The following is a 23071-nucleotide window of genomic DNA, read 5'->3' as shown; positions in this document are numbered from 1 at the left end:
ATATGTGCAATCTGTGCAGTTTGTTGCACCCCTCATCACCGTCTCATCTCCCCCTACTCCTTCCCAAAACTCCTCACACCCACCTGCTCCTCCCAGCCATCCCCTCTTTACCCCCTCTCATCCCTTCTTCCCTGCCCCCAACCTTGAGCTCTGGGTCAGAACATTTTATTACTAAGTGGGGGTTAATCATGTTTCAAATTACGCATTACCTATTGAGATTGGTTGTGATTCCTTTATGTACATTTTCTTACTTGTCTGTAAATATTATTACTGACTGTGCATAATGTGTTGACACAAAAACATCTACAAGTCTCTACTAGGAGTTGTACAGTCTGACTCCCCCTTTTGACACTAGTGGTTTGTCCCAACCAGCCACTTTGCTGCTGGTTTGTTTGCAACCAGCTTCTGAATTGAATTCTCCTCTGAGCAGTTTTATGGTAAGTTTTTCAGTATTACTTTGATCTTAAATGTGTTTATTGAAAAATAAGGGCATTGTTTTGTGTTCATAGTAATCCTGGTTATTTTGGGGCAAAACAGATATCTTTAATAATTGAGGTCATGTCTCATTTTGTATTATTTTCATCCTGCCCACCGCTCCAGGCCTAAGTATGAAATCCTGCGAGATTTTGTGAGATTTGAGTTTTTAAAATAGGGTGGGGCCTATTGTTTGGTCTGGGAGAGCATGTGGTGGACAAGGAAGTGTGTAAGGCTGGCTGCTCCAGGTGGGCTTTAAATTGTTTTGATAGTAATCACTTGTTTTTCATTTTTTATTATGATGTGCTTATAAACGTGCTTTGATGTGCCTCTGTTCCAGAACAACTGGGTTAGATGACTGCATGACTGTCTGTTGCCATCAAGAAGTTCAGAAGGTCGTTAATCACCCACAGATTCAATCCAGGTGAGGCAGAAAGGAAACACTTAAAACATGTAAGGCAGGTGAAACACTGAACTAAACCTGCTAATGATTGATTCTGTCTGTTGTTTCTTGGATTGGTAACTGGTTAAACTGAACTGGTCTATTATTACTGGTGTGCGATCTTTATCAGCACGTCGACATTTTGTAATGAATTTAATAAACTTATTTGGAAATATTTGTAGTTGATTGAAGATTAAACCAGCTATTTGATGGAAGTTCTGTATAAATTATTTTTCCCACTACAGTATAAATCACCTTTTGCTCTATTTATCTCTCTGGTGTGTTAAATAAACCCTGATCTTCCCGGAGTTTTATCTTTAGGTTTTCTGATAAGCAGCCTTTATTTTAAATATTGATTCCCTCATTTTAACATGACTGCAGCATCATAAATCCTACACTAGACTGCAACTTCATAGGTAAATGTAGTTGTATATGTAAACATTAAGATAAATATTAATGAAAGACTAAGATAAAAATTAAACGGTGAGTTTACATGGGGAACTACATGGTTTGTATTTGTTCTCAGACCTGTAACCAGTACACTGTTTAATCTTTCAATGTCTTTCAGAACTTTTCAAATGTTTATCATCTTTCTAACCGGCACCTTCCTCACTTTTATTTGTGTTTTTCAACCGTTGCTCTGCAGTTTGACCAAAAGCTGACTCTTGAGGACTGCAGTAAAACTGTCAAGAAGTGGCTTCATTACATGCCAGAATGAGAGGAAGATATCAAAAGGAATCAGAGTCCTTGTCAACCAGAGTCTAACTGGGGTTACCACAACTTGTACTGTTTCCCTGGTTCATACAGTACAAAGCTTAACCTCCTGGACTCTGTTCTTCTGTGGACAATAGACTGTTATTCTGACAGTCAAAAAGGAGTCAAATATGTTTAAAGATCTGTCCATCTTTTCTTAAATAAAATGTTATATCAAACCTATGTTGTCATTTTTAAACTTTTGTGCAGTTTACCCATGATATGCCAATAATATAGTGTTTAACACCAGTGAAGAAACTTTTAGTGGTATGTTATGATGCAGACCTATCAAACCTAAAAATGTCCATAAATCCTTAGCTTTCATTCAATATGAGATAAACCCAAATATGCATGTAGATCCACATTCAGATGATGGTTGAATCAACATTGATTCCTAACTAATTCAATGTAGAATCAACACAAATGTGCATGCATATCCACAGTCAAATGAGTGTTTAATCAACATTTATTTAATTTAAAATAAACAAATATGTGTACAGAACCACATTCAGATCAAGGTTGAATCAATGTTGAATCCTAACTGATTCAATGCAACATTAACACAAATATGCATGTAAATTGACATACAAATGATGGTTAAATCAACATTGATATGTCAGTTATGGTTGAAACCCTAACGTTGATTCAACAAACAAGTCACTGACCACTTTCAATGTCAGCGTTCAACGTTGATTCAATGTTTCTGGCTGACATTGATTCAATGTTGTTTCAATCATTCTGTGCTATCTGGGAAGTTTCATCAGTATGTAACACTGTTAAAACTTTGCCTTTAAGCAAATTAGTGTTGTTCTTTAAGTCATAAGTCTGGACAACAATCCGCAACACTTCATTTACTTCTGAGGGGAGGGAGAACAAAATGACACCAGAGACTAATGCTGTGGTTTTTGCACATTTTTGCATAGTAGGGAAGGTAAGCACAGTGAATGGCCTTGAAGGAAATGAAAGATGAAAAGCAGTAATGGAAGTGGAGCTGAAAGTGAACAAAGTAACTAGGAAGTATTTCAAATCCATAAAGAGTAGGAGAGTCAACGGCCTCTGTTTGTTTGGGGCAGCATGTTACTATTAGAAACTATGTACTGGATAAATACCTAAGATGTAAATGCCAGATTGGAAGGACATACTTATATTAAAACAAACACTATTTTGAAGATTCCGAAAGAGTTTCGACTTTTCTGTGTAAGACTTTAAAGAAAAAGAGAGTAAGGATTATTTAATTTCAGCGTTTTTCCTTTTCAAATACCCACTGATGTCCAGGAGGTGGCGGCAATGCGCCATCAAATAAATGAACACAGTTGAAGAAGAAACGGTGTCTCCATCAGGAAGCTGAGGGTAAATACATGTAATTATCGATTCTTGCTTTTTCTTATATATATCATTTAATGTCCTCCATTTGCTTTATTTTTTCAAGTCTTTACCATAAATGCTTGATTTTGTTTCTCCTGCTAAATCAAGTTTAATCATTTGTTGACAAAAGACAACAAATGTATTTTGTCAACAAAATGATCATGGGTACAATAAAGCAAAACTATTACTCTATGCAATGTTATTCTTTGTACTTTCACAAGTCACTCAAATAGAAATTAAAAGTCCTCTAATTTTAGAGCTGCAACATCCTTCCTCAAAGTTCAGTTTTCCTCTATGAGTCTCTTTATTTCCATCTGCATTGCAGTGATGCATTCAGAGGTGAGATCAGTCTGAACGTTAACCGATTTCCTGTGTTCAGTATATTCCTCATCGTCTTCATGAGCAGCATCTCTTAGATCAAGCAATGCTGAAGCAGCAACTTGCTCTAAAATCTTTTCTCTCCCATAACGCTTCTTTTTGGGTCTTTGTGTGCCTCCAGTTGACGTGGTTACCTCATCCCTCCCATCACAGCCCAGATTAATAGAAGGCGCCCAGTCTGGGTTGGCATCATCATACAGAGCAGAAGGTCGGCTTAGGAGAAAACTAAGTTCAGCACAATATGTTTCACTTTAAAATTACACAAAATTTAAAAAATACTTTATTTATCCCAAAGGGAAAATGCCAATTATCGTAACTCATATCATTGAAATATTGTCAGAGTCGTTCTTGATTGTGATGCTGTGGGCAGGAAAGATTTCCAGTAGCAGTCAATCTTGCAACAAACCATGTACACAGGCAGAGCATATTAGAAGATTATGTATCACAGCTGACATTCAACATTTTGTGTTGCAGAAGAAAATGTGGCAGTTTATGGAAAAGCTTCACAGTCAACAGTTTATCCTGGAGCCTTTGCATACTACGCTATCGATGGGTATCGTGAAGGCCGCTTCAGCCAGGGTTCCTGCAGTGCCACAAATAATGACTTTAACCCCTGGTGGAGACTGGACCTGGGAAGAACCCATAAAGTGTTCAATATTAACATAACCAATCGGGTAGAATATCCCACTCGAATTGACGGAGCTGAAATTCGGATTGGAGATTCACTTGATAACAACGGAAATAACAATCCCAGGTAGTTTACAGTAATTTTATCATGACACTTAATGCAAATAAAAGATGTTGTTGAAAGCAACATTAATTTCTCATGATTATTTTTGCTAAATTAATGTATCTTTAAATATGTCCTGAAATTTTAAATCTTCTTTCCTCTGACAGGTGTGCTGTGATCTCAACCATCGCTCCAGGTTTTACTGATACCTTTCAGTGCAACGGCATGGATGGTCGATACATCAACGTTGTCATATCTGGAAGAAATGAGTTTCTCACTCTGTGTGAGGTGGAAGTGTACGCATCCAGACTGGATTAAAGTTTTCATGACAACACTGTGGTTTAAAGTTAAAGCTGAATTAATCATTTTGACCACTAGAGGGTGTAAAAAACCTTATGAATATCTGATTGTATTGAAAACCAAAATAAAACTCATTATGGGGAAAGCTGTTCTGAGCTGGGGTCAGCCTCTGATGAACCAATCACGTGTTTTTGGGAAACTGTGGGACGTTTTATGGGTCTGATTTTGAAAAATAAGCAACAACTGGAGACTACAGACTGAAAAACAAGTAAAGAAAGAGCAGTGAACTTCTTAGTTGATTTAAAACGAAGAGCTATAATGTTTAACTCTTGAAAATCTAAATTTTTTAACAGAATCTGTCAGACTGATTATCATATCTTTCAGACAATCAGACTTTAACAATCTGTCTTATAGGTCCTATTCATCCTGTGGTTTATTCTACTTGTCTGAAATCTGGTGTTTATTTCTTTATTAAATCACTATAATGATGAGTCTGCAAAACTGGTTGTGGATTATTTGTACATAGTGTTATTACTGCACACGACTTAATTTTCTGTTAAATTGCTTGTTGATGCTAAAAGAACATCAGCAAATCACATGACAGTAACTCAATGCAATTGGGAATGAACTGTGCAACAGTGTCTGATGATAACAGAGCATCACTGGGATGTGGTTTCATTTGCATCATGGATGTGCAACAATCTGATCCAAGCTTGTGAGGGTATCATGTTAATATATCTAAGGAATGTTTCTAACACCTAGTTGAATCTGTACCATGAACAGGAATGCAGTTCTGATGGGTCAAAGGATCCAACCTGGGCTTTGTTGGAGACTGATATATGGAAACGATCTTTTTTTTTCTTTGCTTTATATTTGCTTCACTAGAGGATTCATCTTAGTACTAGATCTCCTAAAGGAGCTCTCATAACCAAACAGGATTTGACATTTTAATGGGAGTTGACATAATAAATTATTTGCCCACTTGTAAATTAATTTCTAGTTCTGCCACTGTTTAACAGTGCATTGCTGCTTATCATCTTTCTTTTCATTTTCTTCAAGGAAAGGAAAGATTATTCACTTCCTTATTATGCAAATATTTGCAAAAATCACAGCATCAGTCTCTGGTGCCATTTTGTTTTTCATTTTTCCTTTCCTTCAAGGCCATTCACTGTGCTTCACTTCCTTATTATGCAAATAAAGCCTCCGATGTAATTTTGTTTTCCCCGCAGAAATGTATGAAATGTTGCTGATTGTTGTATTTTTTCTGTCAGAAAATCAAATGTGTCTGCAATGGATTTTGGTTTTTGATTAGGACAAATAAACACATTACTATTTCCTGATATTTTCCATTATTAAAAACTTTTCAGACCTTTGATGAAAGGAAATGTCAAACCAGGGCAGATAAGTCACTTGATAAATGTTTTATTTTGTAAGGTTCTCAAGCAAAAGAACAAATAGTAGAATATAAATCCACACAATGCTATGCTAAATAGATAAACTGACTTAAAGATTAATGCATCCTTTAGAAGAACATAGAAAATAGCAATAAAGAAATGTATTACGGTAATAATTCGGGCAAATGAGGTTCACAAAAATCTGAAATTAACTTTTTACTCTTAAAAGACAAATAGACAGCAAGGAATACAAAGATTTTGTTTTAAACCATTTAGTAATAATGGTTTGAAACAAGTTTTTGGGATAGTTTCTGCATTCTGATATTTAACAACAACAATAATTAGAATAATTATCACATTGTTTCCAAAATTAGGTATTTTTGCTGGGGGAAGAAATCCTTATTACACCTTTATTAGAAACATCTAAATGTTTTTTTTTGTTACCACCCTGGTTGGTGGACTTTTACATCTCCAGATCAGAATCTTAGCAGTCATCCTGTATTCCTCTCATGGGTTGTGTTCCTCTGTCTCCTTGATGAAAACTCTTCCATCTGAGTGATTTTTCCAGTTAAGATGGACGACATCATTCACATGTTCACTCAGCCTTTGCTTCATCTGGGGTAAGGAAAGCATCATTTTTTAACCAGTATATACATGTAGTCTAAGCTGACTGAATCAAAGCATTCCTACACTAAAAGGCTTGACATCTGGAAGACTTACTTGCTCCAAGATGCTGTTTTGCACTGCAGGGTCATTCAGGTCTAAAGTTGAGTCCTGCAGGCTGATCCTCAGTTTCACAAACTGCACATTAGATTTTCCTAAAAGTTAAAATAAAACCAAATCATTTGTCAGAGTTGCTTAGGGACTGGTTCAACATGTTTGCACATTTATTCATAACTGTCTGTATTGATTAGAAATTTTACTTACTGCATTTGCAGAGGAAAGGCAGCATTTCTGTGCATTTCCTGTCTCCCCATTTGCCAGATTCAGTCTTCAGCATCGCAACACAATATTCACTGCTTACTGTATATACCTTTTGGGATTTCCTCCAGTACCTCAGAGAAGAGTCAGTCAGGTCTGACCAGATCCAGGGTTCTCTGAAGAGGCCAACAAATACTGAGTTTCCTTTGGCTACTTCCTGGACTGTCTTGTATTCTGCATCATTCCTCAAGCTGACCAGGTCTGTATAGTTTTGTCTGCAGAAATCTCGAGCGACGGTCCAAGTCATCAGCTCTGGACTGAGGATGTACTGAGCTGCTCCCTGTTCTGAGCCTGAAAAGAACATTTATGTGTTTGTTACAACAAAAACAATGAAGCGCATCCATCAAGCAGGCATCTAGATCAGTGTTTTTTGTTAAACTTAGACTATTTGATTCACACAGATAAATCACAAAAAGGGTTCTAAGTATTTTTAAAAATGTCTGCTTTGGACATATGTCAGTTTCTATGTGGACAAGAGGAACAGATGCAGCAGAAAACATCCATCCATCTTTTGTCTAAATGTTATGTGAGATTGGGTCTCAGGAACAACCCAGACATCCCTCTGCTGAGCAACACTCCCCAAAACGTTTGAGGGGAATCCCAATGCAGTCTCAGACTGATAGGGACGTCACTGACCAGGCAGAAAGTCTTAGTGTTACTGTAATTTCCATGTTAGAGTTCACAAGGAAGGCATTTGTTTGTACTGGAAGTCTGAAAATCAAACAGAACGCTACATAATGATGGAATCAGCCAGAGTTAGTTATCCAATATGGCTGCTGAAATAATATGTTTGTTTTTACTCCTGATTGTTTGCATTACATGAAACCAGTGACACAAACATTTCTATGTAAACATGTTCTGATATTATTGAACACAATTAGGTTCATTTGTGTTTTGATATGCATAGTTAATTGTCAGTGTTTGCATAGTATTAGGAAAAAAATGTAAAAGGACTACTCACTATCAAAGCAGACTGAATATTTGGTAAGGCCACAAAAGACTGTAGAAAGTTTTCCAGAATCGTAACCACCACAGTTGTTGTCATCTATCAAGCTCCATATCAGATAATTTTTTTCTCCATCCTTGTAGAAATCTTTCTCTGCCAGAGACCAGTGCCACTTTAGGTCGCTTCCTCTGTGCAACCCAATCCATACGGCATCACTGTAGTTGTCCCCAACACTTTGAAGAGCCATTTCCATCTCATTCATGTCTTCCATGGTGGCCAGGTCAACACAAGTTTCCCTGCAGTAGCTCTGTGCATCGGTCCAGGTTTTTGGAGTTTGAAACAAGACATATTGGTACTGATACACACAGAGACAAAGAGAACACAGTCCTGTAGGAGAAAAGTCAGGAGTTTAAAGAGCAACAAGGATTAGTTGGAAATACTGGAAATTCTTTAGTTAGAAAATTTGCTTTGGAGGTGGCACATGTTTTACACATGTATAAAACAAATGTATAGAACATGTAGAAACTAACCTGCAAGAAAAATTAGCTTTATGACATTTCCCATGGCTGCTATAAAGCTACAGGAAGAAAGAAAACTGAGATTAATTTATTTATATAGCAAAGTATTTATTAAAGTGCAATAGTGGCTTGTAAAAGACATAGAGATGACATAAAGCACTTTGAAATGCCTTGCTGTTGAAATATGCTATACAAAAAAAATTATTTGATTGATTAGAGAGATGTTAATGTAATATGTCATGTATGATTTATCTCTATGAATTGAATTTATTTAGAAATGTAAACATTTGAAATGTAGAATGTAAAGATATTATCTTAATAGTTGATTTTTCTTATTTTTTTACTAAATGAGCAACAATCTTGTAATCTAGCCACTGTAGATAAAAGCAAAGCAAAAGAATAACAAAAATATAGGGTGCCAAAATAAAGGCATAAAGTAAATGGAAAATAATTTCTGCAATGTCTTGGTTACATGTAGTGAAGGAAATTGTTAATTAATGAATAAACAATGAATAATATAAGATTTAGAAATAGTCTTACCTTTTGTTTTCTGAGTCCTATGTTCAGCAATAATAGAGGCCAGTAAAAATTAACTTCTGAATTAAACTTTTGTTAAATTAGCTGTGCAAAGAGTGTTTGAAGCTGTTTCTGAATAGTTTGTGGTGAACGTTTTGTGACAGTCATGACTTAAATTACCTGCTTTTCTGTATGGAAATCAGTATGGAAATGACAAGACCAGTAATCCACATTCCTTTTCCTCACTGACATCAAATAAGGTGAAACACTTACTGTTTTACAAACATTATGTCTTTTTTTAAATGCCAGGGTAACAAGATTTTATAGGATTTTTTTATGACTTTCTGTACAGTGAAACGTTCACATATTATGCCTTTATACAATTTGGAAAAGTCCAGGTGCCCATTTGTCTTCTATAACCTTGAAACATGATGATCCATAATCATGTTACACAACGTTTTACATAGTTGTGTAAAAAGTCAGATTTTGGTGCTTTTCTAACTCTACACATTTTCCATGTTTCCAAAATAATCAGAAACTGTATGACCATAAAAGTCACCAGCAATAATTCTGAGGTTTAAGGTGTGCTCACATGTGATAAATTTGGTCCACCTTAAATGAACCAGAGTTTGTTTCTCACATTGGTCTGGATCTTTTGTGCAGGTGTGAATACACTGAAGCAAATTCTGATGTGGACCAAACAAACATACAAAAAAATAAATATAGCAGGTTTTGATAAAATAAGCAGACCATGGGTCTTTCGTGGTGTGAATCCACTCTTAGAAAGTTTTACCTTATGTTTTCTTAGTTCCATGTCCAGGAATAATAATAGCTACTGAAAATTACCTTGTGAATTAATCTTTCCTTCATTTGGCAGCACAATACCTGCTTAATTTTACTGACCAATTTGTTATGAGGGCTTTGTGACAATTAGATCTCAAGAGATCCGTCTTCTAATCTCTATGCAAAGCAGTATGAAAATTAAGATCAGGTATTTACTTTCACTATAGAAGGTAACTTTTCTATTTCTTACCGACAATAAATAAGAATAAACATTTCCTGCTTTTAGGGCTTCAGTCTGATTGCTTTTGTTTTCATGCCTGCTCATGGTTCAGTCAGTGATCAGTTCTTCCACTTACCTGTGGCTATTGGCTGATAGATTATTGATAGATTATTGATACCATTTCTGTGTGTAGATGTCCAGTATTTAATTGCGAGGTTCAAAAATCAAATATCTAAAAAGGATATTTGCTCAGTAGAAGCAGATGAATATTTCCTGAGTTCGATAGAGTGAGTAATCTCATGGAAATAATGTTTAAATAGGCAAAATGAAGAAAATGGCAGGTTTCCAGGGTATTGTTGCTCCCATCTTTTCTGAATTATTTACTTCTGAATTATTTACTGTGATGGTATAGAAAACTCTAAAGGTTATTCAGAGAAATTGTGGGTGTTTTTAATTTTGGGATATATTTGAATTTTCTCCCAAAAATTATAATAAAGAGTCAAGTTCAAAAAATTTGAATATGCATTCTAGTGAAGATTGTTTCTTTTTTCAGTTCAAAAAATACATTTTTGACAGACGAAAACATTTCTGTGTTAGAATGATGACTTTCAAATCTTAAATGTCAAAAAATCTAAAAGAATTTAAAACATGAGTGGTTTCTTAATCTGTAAAAAGTGCTTCATTTAGTGAATTGAATTACTAAAATGAATTGATATTTCACTGATGTGATTTATTCAACAGATTTTTAAAACTGCCACATAGAAGAGTTGCAAATTACAAGGAACTGCAAATGTGTGCCTTCGAAAAAACCCTGGCTGTGAAAGAGTTAACTTTTCCTTTCACCATCACTGTGGACAGGGCAAACAAGTTTCTTCAGTATGTAACACTGTTAAAACTTTGCCTTTAAGCAAATTAGTGTTGTTCTTTAAGTCATAAGTCCGGACAACAATCAGCAACACTTCATTTACTTCTGAGGGGAAGGAGAACAAAATTACACCCAAGACTGATGCTGTGGTTTTTGCACATTTTTGCATAATAGGGAAGGTAAGCACAGTGAATGGCCTTGAAGGAAATGAAAGATGAAAAGCAGTAATGGAAGTGGAGCTGAAAGTGAATTGAACAAAGTAACTAGGAAGTATTACAAGGCCATAAAGAGTAAGAGTCAACTGCCTCTCTTTGTTTGAGGTGGCATGCTACTATTAGAAACTTTGGATTTAAATAAATACCTACTGTGTAAATACCAGATTGAAAGACGAGACTTATATTGAAACAAACACTATTTTGAAGATTCCGAAACAGTTCCGACTTTTCTGTGTAAGACTTGAAAGAAAAAGAGAGCAAGGATTATTTAATTTCAGCCTTTTTCCTTTTCAAATACCCACTGATGTCCAGTAGGTGGCGGCAATGCGCAACACAATATAACTCCAAGTAAATCAAACTTCTGTGAAATCAAACTTTCCACTTAGGAAGCAACACTGATTGACCTGACGAGGGCCCCCGTTGTCAATCAGTGTTGCTTCCTAAGTGTAAAGTTTGATTTCACAGAAGTTTGATTTACTTGGAGTTACATTGTGTTGTTTAAGTGTTCCCTTTATTTTTTTGAGCAGTGTATATATATATATATTTTAAAAAATTCCCTTCTCACCCTCCGTGGGTGGTCTGTTTCATCCTCTGAGCTCGGGTCCTCTACCAGAGGCCTGGGAGCTTGAGGGTTCCTCCAGTATCTTGGCTGTGCCTAGAACTGCACATTTCTGGACTGAGATGTCTGATGTTGTTCCTGGGATCTGTTTGAGCCACTGCTCCAGTTTGGGGGTGAATGCCCCGAGGGCCCCGATGACCACAGGCACCACTGTGGTCTTCACCTTCCAGGTCTTTTCCAGTTCCTCCCTGAGGCCCTGGTATTTCTCCAATTTCTCATGCTCCTTTTTCCTGATGTTGTAGTCACTTGGTATTGCTGTATCCACCACAACGGCTTTCCTCTGTTCTTTATCCACCACCACAATGTCCGGTTGGTTCGCCATTACCATCTTGTCTGTCTGGATCTGGAAGTCCCACAGGATCTTATATATATATATTGGTGTTCCGATCGATCGGCCACCAATCATAATCGGCCGATTTCAGTGAAAAAGTTTATGATCGGTGATTGCCGATCATGGTCTCTTGTTGCCGATCACACAAACCGATCACCTGCTTCTCATTTTGCCGCCTACCTGTGCAGCTGGTCTCCTCTTTCCTTCACACTGCGCAAGCGCGCAGCAACAAATCCTAAGCGATGAGGAACTATAACGCACTGAGTGAATGGGGAAGTTTGCGTGTTGCGGCGGAAAATTGAAGCACGTCAAAAAGCATCAACACAACGAAGCTAATACGACATAAAAACAATGCCATACATGATGGAGTTTGGCTACATATGGAGGATCAGATAGCAGGTAAAGCAGCACACAGCTACAAACACTCACCCGGATTAGCATGACGGTCAGAAAGCTAAAAAAATAACCCGCAAAATTATTTAAGTCTTTGAGCTGCGATGTAACACGCTGGTTCTGCTCTCGCAGCGGAGCGCCGCTTCTGCTCCACCTGGTAGTGACTCTCACACCGAACCTCTCCCAGATAGCACACAATGTTAAATCAACATTGAAAAATAGAATTGTTGATTGAAGTCGACAAATTACGGTGGATCAACCATCAAACAACCATCCAATCAAACCGTTGAAACTGTCATTGAATCAATGTTATTTTGTGGTTGAAATCTGATAACTGAAATGTCGAGGTCTGATTAATGGTTGATTTTTGGTTGAAGTCGATAAATGACGGTGGATCAACCATCAAACAACCATCCACCTCTAGCCAAGTAACTAACGCTGAAACTGTGTCATTGAATCAATGTTGTTTTGTCGTTGAAATCTAATGACTGAAATGCATTTGTCTGATCAACATCTCATCAATGTCAGCTGTTTTGCTGCACCCCTTCCCCTCTCCTCCTCCTCATCCGAGCTCTGGGTCAGAGCATTTTATTACTGAGCGGGGGTTATCATGTTTTAAATTAAGCACTGTAGAGGATAGTCGGTGCTGATTCCTTTCTGTACATTTTCTTACTTGTTCATAACAATTCTCACTGACTGTTTGCGTGTGATATATTGACACAAAAACATCTACAACTTACTACAAGGAGTGGAGCGGTCCACCCCCACCATTTACATGAGTGGGATGGCCCAATCACACAGCTGCTTCACTGTTGACTTGTTGGCAAAAGATGTTAATTCAATGTTGAATTATTATCACAAAGGTTGCATGTATGGTTGAGGTCAACAACTGACAGTGGATCAACTATAAAATACACTCTAAAAAGAAAATAGTTTAACCAACTTAATTGAATTGCTTCTGTAGGTAACAAGCAATTCAATTAAGTTTATCCAACTGAATTTATTAAATTTATCCAACTTAATTTATTAAGTTTAACCAATTCAATATATTATAATCATCCAACTCAATTTGTCAATTTATTTTTAACAAATGTATTAAGTATGTTTAAGATAATAGATTTAAGTCAGTCTCACTCAAATCATTTAGTTTACTTCAGAAATGGTAAATAAACTTACATAGCACTTTTCTAGTCATTTTGACCACTGAAAGCACTTTACACTAGAGTCACATTCACACATTTATTTAATGCACAGATCAGTTGGGGTTGGGTGCCCAGGGGTCACATTGACATGTGGCAGGAGGGAGCTGGAATTGAACTGTCAACCTTCCAATAACAAGACAACTGCTCTACCCACAGAGCCATGGTGGCTTACCAGGGAATCTGTATCTGGTTAGCTGGAGTCATTGTGTCAAACGAGGGATACAAACGTGGTATCACGCTTACTTATTTCAAGAAAAGTCAAAGTGAAAAGTTCATTTAGGTTAAGATTTGATTGATTGATTGGCATTGATTGAAATGCCAACATCGAATCCAGTGTGTTTCAGCACTGGTCCTCCAAGCCCTGCAAGTTTTAGGCATTTCCCTAATTCGGCACACATGATTTTAATTGATATCTGATTAACGGGGTTTTGCTGAAATGAAATTACGCAGGTCAGTTTGCCTTGAGGACAAGGTTTGGGGAAGAACTCATGAGCTAAATGTTCAATCAATAGAAGCTGTTTTTCACTCCCCTCTACACACACCCTTTTTGTTTGTTGCACCCCTCATCACTTTCTCATCTCCCCCTTCTCCCTCCCAAAACTCCCCACACCCACTTGCTCCTCCCAGCCTTCCCCTCTTTACCCCCTCTCATCCCTTCTTCCCTCCCCCCATCCTTGAGCTCTGGGTCAGAACATTTTATTACTAAGTGGGGGTTAATCATGTTTCAAATTACGCACTACATGTTGAGAACATTGGGTTGTGATTCCTTTATGTACATTTTCTTACTTGTCTGTAAATATTATTACTGACTGTGCATAATGTGTTGACACAAAAACATCTACAAGTCTCTACTAGGAGTTGTACAGTCTGACTCCCCCTTTTAACACTAGTGGTTTGTCCCAACCAAACAGCCACTTTGCTGCTGGTTTGTTTGCAACCAGCTTCTGAATTGAATTCTCCTCTGAGCAGTTTTATGGTAAGTTTTTCAATATTACTTTGACCTTAAATGTGTTTATTGAAAAATAAGGGCATTGTTTTGTGCCCATAATAATCCTGGTTATTTTGTTGTAAAACAGATATTTTTTAATAATGGAGGTCATGTCTCATTTTGTATTATTTTCATCCTGCCCACCGCTCCAGGCCTAAGTATGAAATCCTGCGAGATTTTGTGAGATTTGAGTTTTTAAAATAGGGCGGGGCCTATTGTTTGGTCTGGGAGAGCATGTGGTGGACAAGGAAGTGTAAGGCTGGCTGCTCCAGGTGGGCTTTAAATTGTTGTGATGGTAATCACTTGTTTTTCATTTTTTATTATGATGTGCTTATGAACGTGCTTTGATGTGCCTCTGTTCCAGAACAACTGAGTTAGATGACTGCATGACCGTCTGCAGCCATCAAGAAGTTCAGAAGGTTGTTAATCATCCAGATTCAATCCAGGTAAGGCAGAAAGGAAACACTTAAAACATGTAAGGCAGGTGAAACACTGAACTAAACCTGCTAATGATTGATTCTGTCTGTTGTTTCTTGGATTGGTAACTGGTTAAACTGAACTGGTCTATTATTACTGGTGTGCGATCTTTATCAGCACGTGGACATTTTGTAATGAATTTAATAAACTTATTTGGAAATATTTGTAGTTGATTGAAGATTAAACCAGCTATTTGATGGAAGTTCTGTATAAATTATTTTTCCAACTACAGTATAAATCACCTTTTGCTCTATTTATCTGTCTCTGGTGTGTTAAAACTCAGGGAGGATCAGAGTTCATTTATCTTTAGGTTTTCTGATAAGCCGCCTTTATTTTAAATATTTATTCCCTCATTTTAGCATGAGTGCAGCATCATAAATCCTAAACTAGACTGCAACTTCATAGGGTTGTATACGTAAACATTAAGATGAATATTAATGAAAGACTAAGATAAAAATTAAACGGTGAGTGTACATGGGGAACTACATGGTTTGTATTTGTTCTCAGACCTGTAATCAGTACACTGTTTAATCTTTCAATGTCTTTCAGAACTTTTCAAATGTTTATCATCTTTCTAACCGGCACCTTCCTCACTTTTATCTTTGTGTTTTTCAGCCGTTGCTCTGCAGTTTGACCAAAAGCTGACTACTGAGGACTGCAGTAAAACTGTCAAGAAGTGGCTTCATTACATGCCAGAATGAGAGGAAAACATCAAAAGGAATCACAGAGTCCTTGTCAACCAGAGTCTAACTGGGGTTATCACAACTTGTACTGTTTCCCTGGTTCATACAGTACAAAGCTTAACCTCCTGGACTTTGTTCTTCTGTGGACAATAGACTGTAATTCTGACAGTCGAAAAAGAGTCAAATATGTTTAAAGATCTGTCCATCTTTTCTTAAATAAAATGTTATATCAAACCTATGTTGTCATTTTTAAACTTTTGTGCAGTTTACCCATGATATGCCAATAATATAGTGTTTAACACCAGTGAAGAAACTTTCAGTGGTATGTTATGATGCAGACCTATCAGACCTAAAAATTTACGTAAATCCTTAGCTTTCATTCAATATGAGAGAAACCCAAATATGCATGTAGATCCACATTCAGATGATGGTTGAATCAACATTGACTCGTAACTGATTTAATGTAAAAACGGAAATATGCATGAAAATTGACATACAAATGATGGTTGAATCAGCATTGATTCCTAACTGATTCAATGTAGAATCAACACAAATATGCATGCAGATCCACAGTCAAATGAGTGTTTAATCAACATTTATTTAATGTAAAATAAACAGAAATATGTGTACAGAACCACATTCAGATCAAGGTTGAATCAATGTTGAATCCTAACTGATTCAATGCAACATTAACACAAATATGCATGTAAATTGACATACAAATGATGGTTAAATCAACATTGATATGTCAGTTATGGTTAAAACCCTAACGTTGATTCAACAAACAAGTCACTGACCACTTTCAATGTTTCAATGTCAGCGTTCAACGTTGATTCAATGTTTCTGGCTGACATTGATTCAATGTTGTTTCAATCATTCTGTGCTATCTGGGAAGTTTCTTCAGTATGTAACACTGTTAAAACTTTGCCTTTAAGCAAATTAGTGTTGTTCTTTAAGTCACAAGTCCGGACAACAATCAGCAACACTTCATTTACTTCTGAGGGGAGGGAGAACAAAATGACACCAGAGACTGATGCTGTGGTTTTTGCACATTTTTGCATAAAAGGGAAGGTAAGCACAGTGAATGGCCTTGAAGGAAATGAAAGATGAAAAGCAGTAATGGAAGAGGAGCTGAAAGTGAACAAAGTAACTAGGAAGTATTACAAATCCATAAAGAGTAGGAGACCTCTGTTTGTTTGGGGCAGCATGTTACTATTAGAAACTATGTACTTGATAAATACCTAAGATGTAAATGCCAGATTGGAAGGACATACTTATATTAAAACGAACACTATTTTGAAGATTCCGAAAGAGTTTTGACTTTTCTGTGTAAGACTTTAAAGAAAAAGAGAGTAAGGATTATTTAATTTCAGTGTTTTTCCTTTTCAAATACCCACTGATGTCCTGTAGGTGGCGGCAATGCGCCATCAAATAAATGAACACAGTTGAAGAAGAAACGGTGTCTCCATCAGGAAGCTGAGGGTAAATACATGTAATTATCGATTCTTGCTTTTTCTTATATATATAATTTAATGTCCTCCATTTGCTTTATTTTTTCAAGTCTTTACCATAAATGCTTGATTTTGTTTCTCCTGCTAAATCTCTCAAGTTTAATCATTTGTTGACAAAAGACAACAAATGTATTTTGTCAACAAAATGATCATGGGTACAGTAAAGCAAAACTATTATTCTATGCAATGTTATTCTTTGTACTTTCACAAGTCACTCAAATAGAAATTAAAAGTCCTCTAATTTTAGAGCTGCAACATCCTTCCTCAAAGTTCGGTTTTCCTCTATGAGTCTCTTTATTTCCATCTGCATTGCAGTGATGCATTCAGAGGTGAGATCAGTCTGAACGTTAACCGATTTCCTGTGTTCAGTATATTCCACATCGCCTTCATGAGCAGCATCTTGCAACTTGCTCTAAAATCTTTTCTCTCCCATAACGCTTCCTTTTTTTTAAGTGAAATTAGAAAACACAAAAAAGGAGGAGGCGTGGCTTCAATATTTAAGAATACCATAAACTGTAGTAAAATCTCTTTGGGTAATTTTATGTCTTTTGAATATCTTGGAATTGAGGTAAAAGGCCACAAACGAACTTTGACACTAACTCTATACAAAACACCAACATATGTGGAAAATTTTTTTACGGATTTCAATAAACTTCTATCTCTCATATGCATTGATTACAATTGTTTGATAATTGTCGGTGATTTCAACATTCATGTTGACAACCCCCAAGACCCAGGGGCTAAAAAGCTCTTTAACATATTAGAGAGTTTTGGTTTAACACAACATGTCAAACAAGCAACACACACTCAAGGACACACACTGGACCTGGTTATCAGTAAAGGTATGAATATTTCTAATGTCTCTGTAACTGATATTGCCCTGTCGGATCATTTTGTTGTTTTCTTTGACAGTTCTTTATCCGTTAATCCACATGGACAAAAAGCTACTATCACAAAACGTACTTTAACAGAAAACACAGCAGAAACATTTAATCAAATTTACTCTTCTTTCTCACTCTTAAGTTATAGTGACGTAGATAAGTTGGTGGATGATTTTCAGTGCAAACTTTCAAATATCATTGATTACATTGCCCCCACTAAACTAAAGGTTGTGACTGGCAGGAAGAAATCTCCATGGAGAAATGCACAAGTAGTTCAATCTGCAAAACAACTCTGCCGTAGGGCCAAATGGAAATGGCGTAAAGGTCAAGTGCACGTTTATTATGACATCTACAAGGAAAGACTACGTAACTATCACACAATACTAAAACATGCAAGAGAGGCTTTCTTTGCAGATGTCATAAACAAAAAAACTAACAACGCTCGAGCTTTATTTGCTACTGTTGACAGGCTCACAAATCCTCCGACGATGTTGCCACCTGAACTCCAATCTATTGCCGCCTGCAACAAGTTTTCAAGTTTCTTTTCAGAGAAAATTCAAAAGGTCAGAGGATTAATCTGCACATCCACTCCAAAGACAGTACTAATGCTGTGCCCAAACAAAACAAATGCAGAAAAAATGACCCAATTTCAACTACTAAATTATAAAACCCTAGAAGAAATTATAAGTCAGTTAAGCTCCAGTTCCTGCTGTCTGGATGTCCTACCCACACATTTCTTTAAGAAAGTCCTGCCTGGTCTGACCCCAGAAAACATTGCAGTTAAACGACGTTTAACTAAAGTCCTAAAAGGGGTTTTAATGTTTTTATCTTTTTAAAAAAATCTCTTTCTCACTGTTGATTCAATGTCACATCCTGTTTTTATTTTAATTATGTAAGGCACTTTGAAATGCCTTGCTGCTGAAATGTGCTATACAAATAAAATTTGATTGATTGATTGATTTTGCGTCTTTGTGTACCTCCAGTCGACGTGGTTACCTAATCCCTCTCAACACAGCCCAGATTTATAGAAGGAGCCCAGTCTGGGTTGGCATCATCACACAGAGCAGGAGGTCGGCCTAGGAGAAAACTAAGTTCAGCACAATATGTTTCACTTTAAAATTACACAAATTTTCAAAGATACTTTATTTATCCCAAAGGGAAAATGCCAATTATCGTAACTCATATCATTGAAATATCATCAGTCGTTCTGGATGGTGATGCTGTGGGCAGGAAAGATCTCCAATAGCAGTCAATCATGCAACAAATCCATGTACATAGGCAGAGCATTTAAGACGATTATGTATCATAACTGACATTTTGTTTTGCAGAAGAAAATGTGGCAGTTTATGGAAAAGCTTCACAGTCAACAGTTTATGCTGGAGCCATTGCCTACTACATTATTGATGGGAACCGTGCAGCACTGTGGAGCCAGAGTTCCTGCAGTGCCACAAATAATGACTTTAGCCCCTGGTGGAGACTGGACCTGGGGAGAACCCATAAAGTGTTTAATATTAACATAACCAATCGGGTAGAAGTTCCCACTCGAACTAAGAGCTGAAATTCGGATTGGAGATTCACTTGATAACGACGGAATTCACACTCCCAGGTAGTTTACAGTTATTTTATCAAGACACTCAATGCAAATTAAACATGCTGTTATTAGCATAAATTACATACAATCCGGATTCCAAAAAAGTTGGGACACTAAACAAATTGTGAATAAAAACTGAATGCAGTGATGTGGAGATGGCAAATCTCAATATTTTATTTGTAATAGAACATAGATGGCAGATTAAAAGTTTAATCTGAGTAAATATAAAATTTTAAAGGAAAAATATGTTGATTCAAAATTTTACAGTGTCTACAAATCCCAAAAAAGTTGGGACAAGTAGGAATAAGTGGCTGGAAAAAGGAAAATGAACATATAACAAACAGCTGGAAGACCAATTAACACTAATTAAGTCAATTGACAACATGATTGGGTATAAAAAGAGCTCCTTAGAGTGTCAGTGTCTCTCTGAAGCTAAGACGGTAAGAAGATCACTAAATCCACCATTGTTGCGCAGCAAGTTAGTGCAGCAATACCAGAATGGTGTTACCCAGCGTAAAATAGCAAAGACTTTTAAGTTATCATCATCAACCGTGCATAACATCATCAAAAGATTCAGAGAATTTGGAACAATCGCTGTGCGTAAGGGTCAAGGTCGTAAAACTCTACTGGTTGCTCGTGATCTCCGGGCCTTTAAACGTCACTGCACCTCAAACAGGAATGCCACTGTCAAGAAATAACAGCATGGACTCAGGAATACTTCCAGAAACCATCGTCAGTGAACACAATCCACCGTGCCATCCGCCGCTGCCAGCTGAAACTCTACAGTGCAAAGAGGAAGCCATTTCTAAGCAAGCTCCACAAGCTCAGCTGTTTGCACTGGGCTAGGAGTCATTTAAAATGGAGTGAGGCAAAATGGACGACTGTTATGTGGTCAGATCAGTCACAGTTTGAAGTTCTTTATGGAACACTGGGACGCCATGTCATCCAGACAAGAGAGGACAAGGATAACCCAAGTTGTTATCAACGCTCCGTTCAGAAGCCTGCATCACTGATGGTATGGGGTTGCAACTTCCTCACTTTTATTTTAGTGTTTTTCAGCCGTTGCTCTGCAGTTTGACCCAAAGCTGACACTTGAGGACTGCAGTAAAACTGTCAAGAAGTGGTTCCATTACGCGCCGGAACGGGAGGAAGGCATCGCAAGGAATCAAAGTGACGCCAACCAGAGTCTAACTGGGATTACCACAACTTGTACTGTTTCCCTATGGAGAGCCATTTCAGCCAAAATTAAATAAATAAATAAATGGGTGAAATAAATAAAAAATGAGTAAAATAAATCAAAAAATGAAGAAAATGAGTGAAATAAATAAATAATTTGTCAAATAAATAATTTAGCTTTTTCATTAACCCATTTTTTCATTTATTTATTTTTCATATTATCAATTTCTCAATTTCCCTTTTTTCATTAATCTATTTTTCATTTACCCACTTTTCATTAATCTATTTTTCATTGAACCATTTTTTAATTTAGCTTTTTCATTAACCCCATTTTTCATTTTTTATTTTTCATATTATCAATTTCCCAATTTCTCTTTTTCATTTATCTATTTTTTATTTATCCCTTTATCCATTTACCCATTTTTCATTAATTTATTTTTCAATTAACCACTTTTCAATTTCCCTTTTTAATTTACCCAATTTTTTCATTTACTTATTTTTCAGATTATCAATTTCTCTTTTTCATTTATCTATTTTTCATTAATCTATTTTTCATTTGTCCATTTTTCATTTAGCCCTTTATCTATTTACCCATTTTTCATTAATCTATTTTTTAATTTAAACATTTATTGATTTCCTTTTTCCTTTAACCCGATTTTCTATTTCCCAGTTTCATTAATCAATTTATCATATATCCCTTTTTTATTTACCCAATTTTCTTTTATCTATTTTTCATTCAACATTTGTTTGAAAAATCTTTACTTTTCCCATTTTCCAATTTCCATTATTCATTTAGTATTTCCTTATTTTCTTATTTATCACATTCTATTTCCCCGCAAAACTTAGGGAAAAAATAAATGCAAATGAGGAGAGGCACGTCATCAGGCTACAACTTCCCCAATTGGTTGGTTAGCGTCACACCCATACTTTGCTTCAAGAAAGATGGCGACCTTCTAACGGGTTATCAATAAGCTGAAGCTCATTAACTTCATTAGAAAATAGTGTTATTACTCCTGACTTTAGTTTTCGTGTGGCCGCTCAGACAGAACGTGTTTCAGTTGGCGGCTCTCATGGACTCAGAGCTTCACCGTCGGGAGTTTTTATAGTTTGAACGAAGCGGCCGCTGAAGTTGGCTTTCGATTGAAGGTTCGGGACACCTTCGTAGCTACCAGCTGTGATCCAACTATAAGGAGCAACTTTACTGTACATCGTAAGTGAACTGCAATATCCAGAGGCAGCTACGGAGCATCGGGCTGAAAGAATGAGAGTGGAGAGCCTTGGAGATCTGCATCGGAGGCCATCTTTCAGACATGCACCGCTGCTGTCCGTCCAGGATCCTCCGGTTGCCCAGACGTTACACGGTAAGCTACTAACGCTGATGTTTGTTTTCCAACTACAGTCATATTTAATCAATAGGGCTCAATTACGATCGTGGAAGGGTTTGAGTTGATCTCGGCAGTAGGTGACAAACTGAACGCCTCCAGGATGTTGAGACCAGCACGTCCTCTGATCCAATACATCTTATTAAGGATAAAATCAACAAAACGTGTTCAAATTAATGGCCCAACAGGTTGATTAAAGACAGTAAAAAGGTAGGAGTGGTTTCGAGTCGATCGCCTTGTTTTACCTTTGTAAACAGACAACCTGAATACAGTGACCTTTAGTGAGGGTACAGAATGGAGAATGGATAAAAGCTGAACTGCTACAATCTTTGCCTCTCTTGGTTACATCCCTGAGGTGTGCCAAGTGTGGCCCACATGCATATAAAGTAAATATGACTATTAATTTAAGTATTTCTTTGTATGTATAACTTGCCCACCTTAGTTTGCCTGTTTTTGGTCAACATGTGCCTCAACATGTGGTTACTGTTCCTTAGAGGTGGACAGAGGACCCACAATTTATACTCCAGGAATAACAGTAGTACTTCAACATGTTTTTACTCAAAGTAAATCGTAGCTGAATAAGAAATTAAACAAGAGTAAAGAAGCATTTGGTAAAAAGTTGATCAACTGATCAAGTTATCAATTATTTCATATCTAAAAATAATTACACAATTAGAAGGCCCAAAATATTAAGTTCATTGGAAATGTTGGTATTTTAAAAACAAAATGAAAAATTAGTTTAAATAATAGTGATGCCTCATAATAAAATGACTTGAGTAAAAGTAAAAAGTTCAGCATAGTAAGAGTATTCCTAAAAGTTCATTTGAGTTTCAAAAAGTTACTCAACTATATTTAAGTAAATGTAATTAGTCACTCCTAAACTCTGCCCTGCTGAGGGAACAGGAGAAGGAACTGTTAAGGAAATAAATTAATCTTATTTTGATACTAAACATTGTT

At 36.6% G+C, this 23071-nt stretch overlaps 2 protein-coding genes across 2 annotated transcripts; one reads left to right on the top strand and one right to left on the bottom strand.

Annotated features, from left to right (window-relative positions):
* The first annotated feature begins 3195 nt into the window (after nucleotides 1–3195).
* On the top strand, nucleotides 3196–4460 carry LOC103477725 (fucolectin-1-like). Its single transcript, XM_081597338.1, has 4 exons — nucleotides 3196–3199; nucleotides 3534–3620; nucleotides 3887–4166; nucleotides 4310–4460. The coding sequence occupies exons 1-4, from the start codon at nucleotides 3196–3198 to the stop codon at nucleotides 4458–4460; spliced, it is 522 nt and encodes a 173-aa protein (XP_081453464.1).
* Nucleotides 4461–5848: 1388 nt separating this feature from the next.
* Nucleotides 5849–8406, bottom strand: LOC145555261 (macrophage mannose receptor 1-like). Its single transcript, XM_081616765.1, has 5 exons — nucleotides 8294–8406; nucleotides 7779–8150; nucleotides 6764–7108; nucleotides 6557–6654; nucleotides 5849–6451 (listed from the first exon to the last, which is right to left on the bottom strand). Exons 1-5 carry the CDS (start codon nucleotides 8325–8327, stop codon nucleotides 6344–6346), a joined length of 957 nt encoding a protein of 318 aa, XP_081472891.1. The 5' UTR covers nucleotides 8328–8406; the 3' UTR covers nucleotides 5849–6343.
* Between the last annotated feature and the right edge of the window lie 14665 nt (nucleotides 8407–23071).

Source organism: Poecilia reticulata, chromosome 16, assembly GCF_904066995.2.
Source record: "Poecilia reticulata chromosome 16, P_reticulata-male-v2, whole genome shotgun sequence".
Taxonomy (NCBI): domain Eukaryota; kingdom Metazoa; phylum Chordata; class Actinopteri; order Cyprinodontiformes; family Poeciliidae; genus Poecilia; species Poecilia reticulata.
The sequence above is the reverse complement of the archived record's forward strand: the minus strand, read 5'-3'. Positions and strand labels throughout refer to the sequence as shown.